This window comes from Triticum urartu, chromosome 6, assembly GCF_003073215.2.
Source record: "Triticum urartu cultivar G1812 chromosome 6, Tu2.1, whole genome shotgun sequence".
Taxonomy (NCBI): domain Eukaryota; kingdom Viridiplantae; phylum Streptophyta; class Magnoliopsida; order Poales; family Poaceae; genus Triticum; species Triticum urartu.
Genome location: NC_053027.1, coordinates 484,734,762 through 484,745,855, shown reverse-complemented (window position 1 = coordinate 484,745,855; position 11,094 = coordinate 484,734,762). Strand labels below are relative to the sequence as shown.

General features: G+C 44.9%; 2 protein-coding genes across 3 annotated transcripts; both read left to right on the top strand.

The window, feature by feature from the left end:
• The first annotated feature begins 444 nt into the window (after positions 1-444).
• On the top strand, positions 445-7,288 carry LOC125514421 (phosphatidylinositol/phosphatidylcholine transfer protein SFH13-like). 2 transcript variants are annotated; one of them, XM_048679744.1, is made up of 15 exons: positions 445-878; positions 1,245-1,348; positions 1,439-1,754; positions 1,846-1,945; positions 2,099-2,365; positions 3,971-4,048; positions 4,122-4,223; positions 4,307-4,356; positions 4,451-4,550; positions 4,662-4,760; positions 4,860-4,979; positions 5,232-5,394; positions 5,525-5,886; positions 6,542-6,619; positions 6,840-7,288. In XM_048679744.1, the coding sequence occupies exons 2-15, from the start codon at positions 1,342-1,344 to the stop codon at positions 6,858-6,860; spliced, it is 1,863 nt and encodes a 620-aa protein (XP_048535701.1). In that variant the 5' UTR covers positions 445-878; positions 1,245-1,341; the 3' UTR covers positions 6,861-7,288. The 2 variants fall into 2 exon arrangements, with proteins under 2 accessions (XP_048535701.1, XP_048535702.1); XM_048679745.1 differs by having other exon boundaries at positions 454-878; positions 5,528-5,886.
• Positions 7,289-8,168: 880 nt separating this feature from the next.
• On the top strand, positions 8,169-10,309 carry LOC125514423 (GPI-anchored protein LLG1-like). Its single transcript, XM_048679746.1, has 3 exons — positions 8,169-8,487; positions 8,596-8,658; positions 9,693-10,309. The coding sequence occupies exons 1-3, from the start codon at positions 8,403-8,405 to the stop codon at positions 10,046-10,048; spliced, it is 504 nt and encodes a 167-aa protein (XP_048535703.1). The 5' UTR covers positions 8,169-8,402; the 3' UTR covers positions 10,049-10,309.
• Positions 10,310-11,094: the final 785 nt, after the last annotated feature.

Sequence of the window (11,094 nt, the reverse complement as noted above, 5' to 3'; positions counted from 1 at the left end):
ACAAGCGACGTGGGATATGAATCGAGTGGGGATCGAGTCGTTCGGTGGATTTTCCAAAAAAAAAAAACTCCGGTGTCCCAAATACATTAGTTGAAGGTATAAATAAATAATACTACAAATTTATACCTTTCATAAGAAAATACAAACCTAAACTGTTTTTTTCAAATACGCGAAGCATCAATCAAATGAATCTTCCTCGAACGGGGCAGGCCAGAGCCGGGATGGGGAGGTGCCGTACGGGGTATCACGCACGCAATACAAGGCGCGACCATTTCCATACCGACATGGCAAAGACTGACACGCAGGGCCCCACTCATCAGCCCCCGTCGACTACCCCTCACGTGAGCGTCGGCGCGCCTGCTCCCGGCCCTGCGTTACGCAGTCACGCAAAAGCGACGCGGGAGCGCGGCAGCCGTCCCCATCCGCCCGGGTCAATAGCGACGCGCGCACGCTCCTCGCGCACCCAGCACCGCCGCACACGCCACCGACGACTGGGCCCCGCCCCGCCCCGGCCCGAGGGACGCCAGAAGGCACGAGGCGCAGCCAGCGCCCACCCAGCAGCACCACAGTAACCGAAGCAGTCGAGTAGGCGGGCGCCAGCAGCGGCAGCAGCACGGGGAGGAGGGAGGGAGTAGGAGTAGGCGGAAAAAGGAGGCGTAAGCGCGAGGGGGACGGAGGCGGAGAGAGGGACGCGCGGATCAAACGCCCGCCCGCCCGCCCGCGCGCACCACCGGCAGCTCGAGCCCTCGGTTCCTCCGCCCCGCCGCGCCGGAGGAGGAGGTGGTGGTGGAGGAGGGGCGCGCGGCTGGCGGCCTCCCTCCCGATCCGGATCGAGCGGGCGCTCTCCGGAGCGGCGGATCTCCCCCTCCCGCGGCGAGGTACGGCACGGATCGACTCCGCTTCCCCCGGGTTCCGGTTTTCCGTTTTGTTCGCGCGTCGGGTTCGGGCGATCGGATCTAGTTGCGGGTGCCTGCGTGATTCCCGAGGCGGTTGCGGGTGCCGGTGCCGGTGCCCGCACTGGATCTCGCGGCGGGAGCATTTATTGTGTGTGGGTTAGGCGATCGCCTTCCCTTTCCGGAACCACCGTTTTCTGGGCTTGTTTCCATGGCTTCTGCATCTACTCGTTGCGGATAATTTGGCCACGAATTCGATGTTTTCCAGTACAACTCTCTGAATTCAGTTCTAACCTGTATTTGTGTGTCTCTCACGAAAATAAACGGATAATCTGTGTTGGTTTGTGGCAGAGTGGAGGCTCCAGTGGCTGTACATATAGTTTCAGATCAGCGATCATCAGTTCTAGAATAGGCTGACCCCTGATCATTTAGGCTGCATTTGCGGAGAATGTCAGGTATGCACTGTTGTTGGTTGTTCTGTAGGTATGTGGGTTTAACGGATACAATGCAGCTAATGTTATGTATGTTATGATGTGCTGTTTCAGAGAGCAATATCGATGGCATAGAGATATCTGTCAGTAATGACGAGAGGAGGGACAGAGCGGATGCCGAGAACTCAGAGGACGAGCCAAAGCACAGGAGGATGCGATCGCTGAGGAAGAAGGCGCTGCATGCTTCAACCAAGCTGACACATTCGCTGAAGAAGAGGGGGAAGAGGAAAGTGGACTGCAGAGTGCCGAGAATACCGATAGAGGATGTCAGGGATGCTGGTGAAGAACAGGCGGTCAGCTCGTTCCGTGAGGTTTTGTTTGCCAGGAACCTTTTGCCTGAAAGGCATGATGATTACCATATGATGCTTAGGTTAGTATGGATGAAACTTTGCTTCGTATTGGTGTTTTCAGCTGTCAAATACCAGTTGGTGATTCTTCATTCTGGTATATCTGGTATGCAGATTTTTGAAAGCTAGAAAGTTCGACGTTGAAAAGGCAGCACAAATGTGGGATGAGATGCTCCAGTGGAGGAATGAATTTGGGACAGACACAATTTTGGAAGTAAGAACACTGTCTATTCTCAGGACTGATTTGAAAATATAAGAAACACTGTACAGATTTAGATGCATTTGATGTGATTTGAAAGATTGCCTGCCGTATAATTTGCCTTACAGTGTTGTGCATACTGATGACAGCTAACTTTTATCATTGAAGGATTTTGAATTTCATGAGCTAGAGGAGGTACTGCAATATTATCCCCAGGGTTATCATGGGGTTGACAAGGATGGAAGGCCTGTCTATATCGAGTTGCTTGGAAAAGTAGAACCCAATAAACTTGTGCAAACCACAACAGTGGAACGATATATCAAGTACCATGTGCAAGAGTTTGAGAGAGCATTCCGTGAGAAGTTTCCTGCCTGCTCAATTGCTGCTCAAAAGCATATAGATACAACAACCACAATATTGGATGTCCATGGCGTGGTATGTTCATTGTCCTTTTCCTAAATATGGTTTCTCCGCGCCAGCAATTTTTGTTTTGACTCTAAAAACGTAAGGAAAATAGCAAAAGGAAGTGTTGTTTTTGCAGTAACATTTTTCCGAAACTACCTTCTGTAGATAAAACCTTCCATTGAATTATTTGTTAGGCTTAAAATATGTACTTTGTGGGGCTGCACTGTAGTTATCAGAAGTCAGAAATATTGTTTTCCTGTCACAAAGACATCTTCTCATAAGATAATATGCTACGATACAACTGGAAATTTTTGCAGAAGTTATAACTCTTACACTCTTAGCCTCTCAGGGTACCCGTTTTAACAAAAATGTGACTATTGGGATTTGTGAAGATGTACAAGCTTGCATATAGAAAAATTTCAGAAACTTCTTTAAAAACATCTTATTGACCACATCAGCTAGGATGCTTGGTGGCACAATAGTCCTTGGAAGTTAGAGAGAAACAGCAGTAACATAAGGCTTTTCTTGAATGCTGCTGGTTGAGCTCCTACTCTGTCCAGATAAAATACAATGGATTTGATTCCAATACTTTTTCTCGAACACGCATCTAAATGTGTCATTTTGTATTAGAAGGGAATGTCTACAGCCTGGCAGAAAACAAAACCGAGAAAAACAAAAGAAAGGGAAGCAAAGCTGCAAAAAACCTAGGCAAGCAAAAGAAAGGCAAAAGCGCAACAGCTATATCGGCAAGCTGTACAGCTGGCTGCTAAGGCCCCTCCCAATGCTCCACCTTGTACAGGTGCTAAGCCTTCCACATAGGCAAAAAATCTGATGTGGCGAGTTATTTAAGAAGAGAGAGAGAGATGAGTGTGGTGACCCCAGGAAGAAACGATGCTAAGCGCGTGAACCTAGGCAAAACATTTAAAGGAAGGAAGCCCACCAATACATGAAGAGCTTTAGTTGCTAAATCATTAAATCAAGCAAGCTTAGCAACCATAAGCTAAGCACCTATGCATTGGGGAGTATAGTTGCTAAGCTATTTAATGTGCTTAGCACCTCATCTAAGCACCCATGCATTGGCAGCAGCCTAAGTCTGGTGGCCTGGGTGTGTCTTAGTGCCTTGGCTCCTTCCAACATCCACAACTTCGCTTCAGTTATAATCACATTGAGCAGACCAGCATTGCACCTTCAACCACGCAGTCATCACACAGCTGCCAGAGTTGCCACATGGTTAGACTGTTGAGTGATCTGGCCCCTTTCCTCTTGGCAACGACGACCCGTTCAGCTACAGATGGCAATCAGTCGTAGAAGCTCTCATCTTGTATCGGGGTGGTGACCTCCTGTTTGATTCTAATATTTAGGTTGCATCTTAAAGGTCTGGGTAGAGCTGTAGTGTAGAGGTTCAATTCCTCAAAACTATTGGTATTGCTAGAATTGCGTTGGTGCTGCTATTGCAATCCAACTATATGCATTTATGAATGTGGGAGTTTTTTTTCTAACATTTTTTCTTTCAAACTGTATCTTTGATTGATTGTAGGATAATTTTGTTATCTGATCTTTGAGTGCCGTTTAACATCTTTGTGCTATCTGCAAAATAGTTGAAAATGATGTTTGTATCTGTTCCATGTGATGTAGGGCTGGAAGAACTTTGGTAAGATTGCAAGGGATTTAGTGCGCTGTATGCAGAAAATAGATGGTGACTATTATCCTGAGGCAAGTCTTAGTGATAAAATATAGGCATGTGTTTCCCAGTGTTCTGATACCATTCATGTACTAAATTATGCAGACACTACATCAAATGTTCATTGTAAATGCTGGAGCTGGTTTCAAACTGATCTGGAGCACTATAAAGGGACTTCTTGACCCCAAAACATCATCAAAAATTCATGTATGAAGTCTTGCAAGCATTCCAAGTTCATTTTCCACATTCTGATGTTTCGGTTGCTTCATGCATATAATCTTCAATAACAGGTTCTAGGAGCAAAATACCAGAGCAGGCTTCTTGAAGCTATTGACGCAAGGTTGGTGACGGTAATCTTCTATGTTGTTAGGGTCCTTTAGTGTAAGATTGGTTTTTGTGCTTGTTGTACAAGGCTTACCAGAATATATCTGCAGCCAATTACCAGAGTTTTTTGGTGGTTTGTGCACATGCTCTAACCAGGGAGGATGCCTGAGGTCCAACAAAGGCCCTTGGAGTGACCCTTTAATTATGAAGGTAGTCTTTTTACTGAATCTGCTGGTGCTCTCTTACTGTATCATACTTATGGTACAACAGGATATTCAACTTGTCTGCTACAGCTGATTATGTACTTATTTCTTATTTCAGATAGTACATAGCATGGAATCATCTGCATTAAGGGATATCGTGCAAGTATCTGATATAGAAGAAACAATTACAGGCTCTGTAAGATTGCGTGCGCTCAAGGCAAGATTACGAAATATCCAATCTGTGAGCTCTCATTTGTTCAATGAGTCAATCTCTTTTCAGTTTTAACGTTTTATGCACTGTCCCTGCTTCTTTCAGTTACCAGAAAGAATTAGTGATACATCAAATGCTGAATCAGGTTCAGATGTTGATGATCTTGGATCCCCTGTAGCCCCTGAAGATGTTGAATATCATAGTTTGGCTCCAGTCCGTGAGGAAGTAAATTATTGTTCTCTCAATTCTGCCATTATATTAATAAGTTCCATTCATGTTATCACTTGCCAACTAGTAGCTCCTATATTCAGATGAACAAAAGGAAATAACAGATATTTCTTTTTGGTCCCGACATGCCTAAATGTTAGGTTGTTGTTCCCTCAGAGAAAAATAAGTTAGGCTGTTGCTAGATCTAGAGCGCCTTATCCTCACCATGGCATTTCTTAACAAACTTCGTCTCCTGTCTTTGTCATGTAGGCCAGGGAATCAGGATCAACAATATACGGCTGTTCAGACGATCGACCTCTTTCAGTGGATAAAGCTGTTGAGTCCAATAAAAGATATAACCTTACTGGAAATGTATTAAGGCAGTACAACACACGACAAAATTCATCGATGAATAGAGTTTCGCCTGAGCCAGGTATCTAATCATGGTCTGCATGCACTAGCTAACATCTATAAAAACTCATGGGATGCTGTTCATATTTTATCCCAGTTGTCTCACCATGGTGGCTAGTTTCTCTGATGCTTAAAATGTGAGTTGAAACTAGCAGGTCGTGCCCCAAATGTCCGTGAAGGCGATGCAGATGATGGGATTTTGAAATTATTTTCAAGAAAAGTTCTTGCTGTAATTCTCAAAGTACTCTCTCTTTTGCGCTTGTTCACTCGCCATCAGCAACAGTTGGAAAATGTTCATCCGCATACTGCAGCCGTACCTAGTAATCAACCAAATCTTCAGATAGTTAAGGAAGACCGAGTAAATCCTTGTTTGGAGCGTCTTGAAAGACTTGAGTCGATGTGTAATCAACTCAGCAGAAAGCCTCCTGAGATCCCACAGGATAAGGATCGTGCTATACAGGATTCTTTTGATAGGATAAAATCCATTGAATTTGACCTGGAGAAGACAAAGAAGGTATTTGTCTGGCCAAGTGTCACAGCCTTATGGTGCTTACAGTTGTTTCAGGATATACAGTTTAGAATTGTATCATGCTTTTTACCACAAAAGTGTTGCACCTTTATTAATAAACTTATGGCCTGCTTGACTAATTTGCAAAAATTTGACTCAATTAGTTATGGAAGTGATGTTTTATTTATTCACATATGTTTATGATACACTTGAAACTTTAAGCACCTGGTAAAAAACTGCTATGAGTTTGGTTAGAATCCAACTGCCCAACTTTTGCAAGTTAAATAATATGAAGCATAAAAAGGTCTGGTGATGTTACTTATTGAAGTTCAAAATTGACCAAGAGATGTCTTTCAAGGACACCTAGTGAAATAGTAGCAATGCAGTTTTTACTTTCAAATCTTCCACTGCTAGTGGGGGGCCATTATTATTGAACTGCATAACAGTGAGAAAAAACACTATGGGCAAGGTGCATACTCATGTCATATTCATCAGTTATCTGTTTCTTACTCACTCCCATTCTTTTTAGTCTGCATATAAAATTTGGCTGAAGTCAAACTTTGTAAAGTTTGACCAACTTTATAGAAAAATATATATGAATATTCACAATACGAAATGTGCATATATTTATGTAGTGTTCTGTTTTTATGTGTTCGTCCAGGTATTGCATGCAACAGTGATCAAACAAATGCAGATGGCTGAAACATTGGAGTCCGTGACAGAGTCTGGTCATCATAGAGTAAGCAATACCATGTTGTGGATTTCAATGCTGTATACAGTTTGTTCAGTTATTTTTCAACCCACAATATTATTGAATTGTGATCTAAAAGGGACATTAAGTGTTTGACCTGTCTCTGAGGATATTTGTTCTAGTATGCGTTTTGGATTTACTCTTTGGCTTATATTCGAGGTTAATTTTGTGAGACTAACGTTTGCTGCTTCTTTTTGGTTTGGTGCAGAGAAGGAAATTTTGTACTTAATAAACTCACAGCAATGTACATGAACAAGAAAAAAAACAGAGATGGCGACTTTGATGACTGCTTTCCGACAGAAACTAAACAGCATTGCTTTGTATATGGCTGCTCAGTCTCGCTTCTCTTTTTGGTCAATCAAAAAGATGGGTGATGTTAATAAGAAGGATAGATAGTTGGTGACCGGAGGAAAACTGAGGGGATGGTCAAGAAGAGCGCCCTGGAAGATAACTGAATATAGCGCGGCTTATATACAGCAAAAGAAAGTTGAAAGATGAATCCCGACGCACAGCTCATGTTCTCTGTATGTTTTCTGTTTTCTCTGCCTCTATGCGCCTCCTGATCTGCTGTATGCCTGTATTTGAATGCTTATGCGCATTTTCATTGTCAGAACAGTTGAGGCTGGGGTCTCATAATTAACACCATTCTTTGGTTGATGGCGTCCATGCATATACTAGTTTTACCCCCTACTTTCAGAGTAAGCAATACCACATACTTTCTTTTCGTGACGCCACTCATCTGACCTGTTGCTGCAACAAACTAAATAAGCAGGACATGGCGTTGCGGCATTTTTTTTCATGTGTTGGAATAGCCACAAAGTTCATTTTGTACAGCCCTGAGTTGTCACATTTTTCTACCATCGTTCCATGGGTTCTCAACCCAAATTGTAGATTGGGCTTGGCCACGCCATGTTTGACAAAAATGGACAAACCTCTTTTATTGAGCAGCGTCGTTGATTGGTGCAAGCATCATTGGTGGTGGATCGCATGTTGAGGGAGTGGTATCCTGCCGTGCGGTGAGCTGTGTGGCATTGAAGATATACTACCACATCAAGCTTAGCTGGCGAGCGGCACGTCGTTCTTGCGGGCAAGTTTGCTGCCATAACTAGGAAAACAGCCAGCTGCCAGATTGAAGACGGCATCTTCCTCCAACAGAAGACGAAGGAGGTTTGGGTTTGGTGGATTGGAACTGCTGAAAGGTTCAACGATTGATTTTCACTCGCCTATGAACAAAACAAGACAAATACGGCGTGCGTTCATTCCTTACATTTGTCACGCGACGGCAGGAAGAACAGCTAATGGGAAAACCACCCTCGCTGTGTGAAGATCAAACAAAATTACACAAGACATGCGTCGCCTTGACCGCTTCCCCTAGGATATAGGATATCTATCTACCGTCGCTTTCTCCAGTCTAATTAACCTCGCTTCGCCGACTCGCCCGGTCCCACAATCCATCCGAATAACCACCGTCAGCGAGGGAAAAAAAAACAGACACCGAAACAAAACGCGTCCGCAACATGGTCACGTCCTTCTCTTCTTCCCTTTGCCTCCCGTTCCAGCTCGCGGGCACAGCAGCATCCGTCGCCACTAATTAATTGCAGCTGTAGCACCGCCCGCCCGCTCCGCAGAGCTTATTACAAGCACCAGCGAGGAGAGTCGAGGCCCGCACGTGGGTGGGTCTGTGCGCGCCGTCCGCCTCCTCCACCAGGCCACCCTCGTCGTCGCCGTCGTCGTCCTAGATCCGCAGCAGTGCGTGCCGGAGGGACGCGCGATGGCCGCCGGCCGTGGCCTCCCGCTCCTCCTCGTCCTGGCCGCCCTCCTGGTCGGGCTCGCCTCCGCCTCCTCCTTCATCTCCGGTGCGTTCCCCGCTCCTGCTCTGCTCTGCTCCGCCTCTCTCGTCCGCGTTACGCTTCGCGGCGGCTTCTGTTCTGACGGGTTCGTCGTGCTGTGTTTTGCTTGAGCAGACGGCGTGTTCCAGGCGGGCGCCGGATCTACCACGGGGAGGACCTTGCTGCAGGCCAAGAGGGGTACGTTTCCTTGCTCCTCTCCACCTCCCTCTCTCCTCGCTGAGTCCCACGCTCTAATGCTTGCTTGCTGGTTTCGGAGCTTGATCTGGAATTTGAGAAGATTGGGCTGGGGCCTGGGTGTTCGGTTACATGCTCCGCTTAGATGCGTGGGGTGTCGATTCCCTGATCCGTCCCGCGCCGACGCAACGTCTGCGGTCGTGTCATCAGATCAGCGGTCATTCAACTGTAGGCGATGAGGAAAAATAAATAGGGATTGAGGGAACATTTTGGTGGCTCAGTTGTTAGATGATTACGGTGAGGAACTGGGGTGCTCTACGAGTTGAACGCAGGGATGAGGGCTGTAGCTTCCCGAGGATGTTCTTTACCGACTAATTAAAAAGGAATTGACATGGTTTGCCGACTAGTCCGCGTTTCATGTTGTTCGCACTGTACATACTACATGCGCATGCTAGTTATAACTTGTTGCTGGACAATAAAACCTAATTACACCCACATAGGATAGGAAGACTTGCTAATCGTGATGTGGAATTTCCGAGCCTGCTGCTTGGTACTAAGATGCTGATCACTAAATAGAGAGCGTGGTAAACTGACATACGTACGATAAAATGGCGGAGAGGAGATTTGCTGAGCTTGTGATGCTAAAACCGGAACTTGCTGTCTAGTAAGGCATGCAATATCCAGGTAGTGAAGCCTGTATCCCTTATCCAGTTAGAAGCACCACGTTATTGTGACAAATTAACCAGTGTAGTCTCAACATATTTCTGCAAGTTATCCAAAATTTCATTGGGTAAGTTGGTTCCAGGCTTCCAGGGGCATACTAACCAAATGCTTCGAGGCAGCCCCAGAGTGCATATTTTGGTTTCTTCTGTTCACTAAACAATACCTGCATGTTGCTAACACTGTACCAAGTAGCATCAAGATAGATCCTAATTCATCATTGTAATGGATGGTGTCTGACATACATCTACCCATGTTGAAGACTTTCAGTGCCTTGATCTATTATATTTCTCTTAGGTCATACTTGTGCTTTTCAGATTGTCCTGTGAACTTTGAGTTCCAAGACTACACCGTCATCACAAGCAGGTGCAAAGGGCCAAAATATCCCGCTAAAGACTGCTGCGATTCTTTCAAGGAATTTGCATGCCCATTTAATAACTACATCAATGATGAAAGCAATGACTGTGCATCCACAATGTTCAGCTACATCAACCTCTATGGAAAGTACCCACCAGGCCTGTTTGCCCACGAGTGCCGAGAAGGCAAGCTAGGTCTTTCTTGCGAAGGCGTCCCCCAGAAAGACGTTGTTAAAAGTGGTGTCCAAAGGGCTCGAAGCAGCTCGCTTGCTTTGATCACTCTCATGTGTGGACTAGTAGCATTATTCTTCCAGTAGGTGGTGGTGGTGGTGATGCCTTTATTTCTCCCTTGTTTTTCGAATGATGTTGAGCCTGAATCCGCTGCTGCTCCTTAAGGCGCTCTTGAAATTTTCCTTCTTGCAATATCTTGTAATTTGAAGCTATGTCAGATTACATATTCTTTGGAGTCTCACCTGGTTGCCAACTTAGAATTCACTGATTGTCGTTGTATCATACCTCTCACACTGTATTATGTCTCACTCGTGTGTAATGATGATAACTATTTTTTTTTTTGCTCACTGGAAAGAGTTTGGTTGTATGTGAATCATCATGGCTCTAGTTCATTCTAGTCTCAAAGAAAGTCGTGACAATTGGTTTCCCTATCTATAAGCTGCAGGTTTTCTCTTGCCAAAGGTTGCTGCCTTTTATTTTCACTTGCTTCAGACAAATTTTGTAGTCACTGGATTTGCAAGATAAGTGCATATGAATAACCTCCAAAACTAGGATCATGTTGTTGCCAATCTGTGGGAAGTAGTTAAAATCGCAATGCATTTTTTTAACTAGAGCAAAAAAAATGAGAATATATTTTTTGGGAGGTTTTCAAACATTTCACTTCAATCCATGTCCTTACCCAATTGTGTGCCAAAACCACTGTTATCACAACACCATGTCTTTTTTTTTTGAAATGGAGGTTTACCCCCGGCCTCTGCATCATAATGCATGCGGCCATCTTATTAAAAGTTTGCAAAATAGCACAAGGTCATAAAAGTATTACAGCTCGCAAGCGAAGCGAAGCAGATGAAAAAAAGAAAAGTACATGCTGATAATCACAACCGGTATGGTAATATGTAGGATAAGGTTCCTAGAGTCCTATCCTGTTATGCGACCGTCATCCGAACCGGTTGAATATAGCCCGTGCTACCATCTCCCACTGGTTGCACCCAGTAACCAAAGGCTCCCTGGAGTCCATAGGCTTATTAATCAAATCGGGCCAGAATTAACTGAAGTCCCTGGAGTCCATAGGCTTATTAATCAAATTAGACTTGGATCCGTACGTGGTCCTTACTCACTTGGATCCACTGAG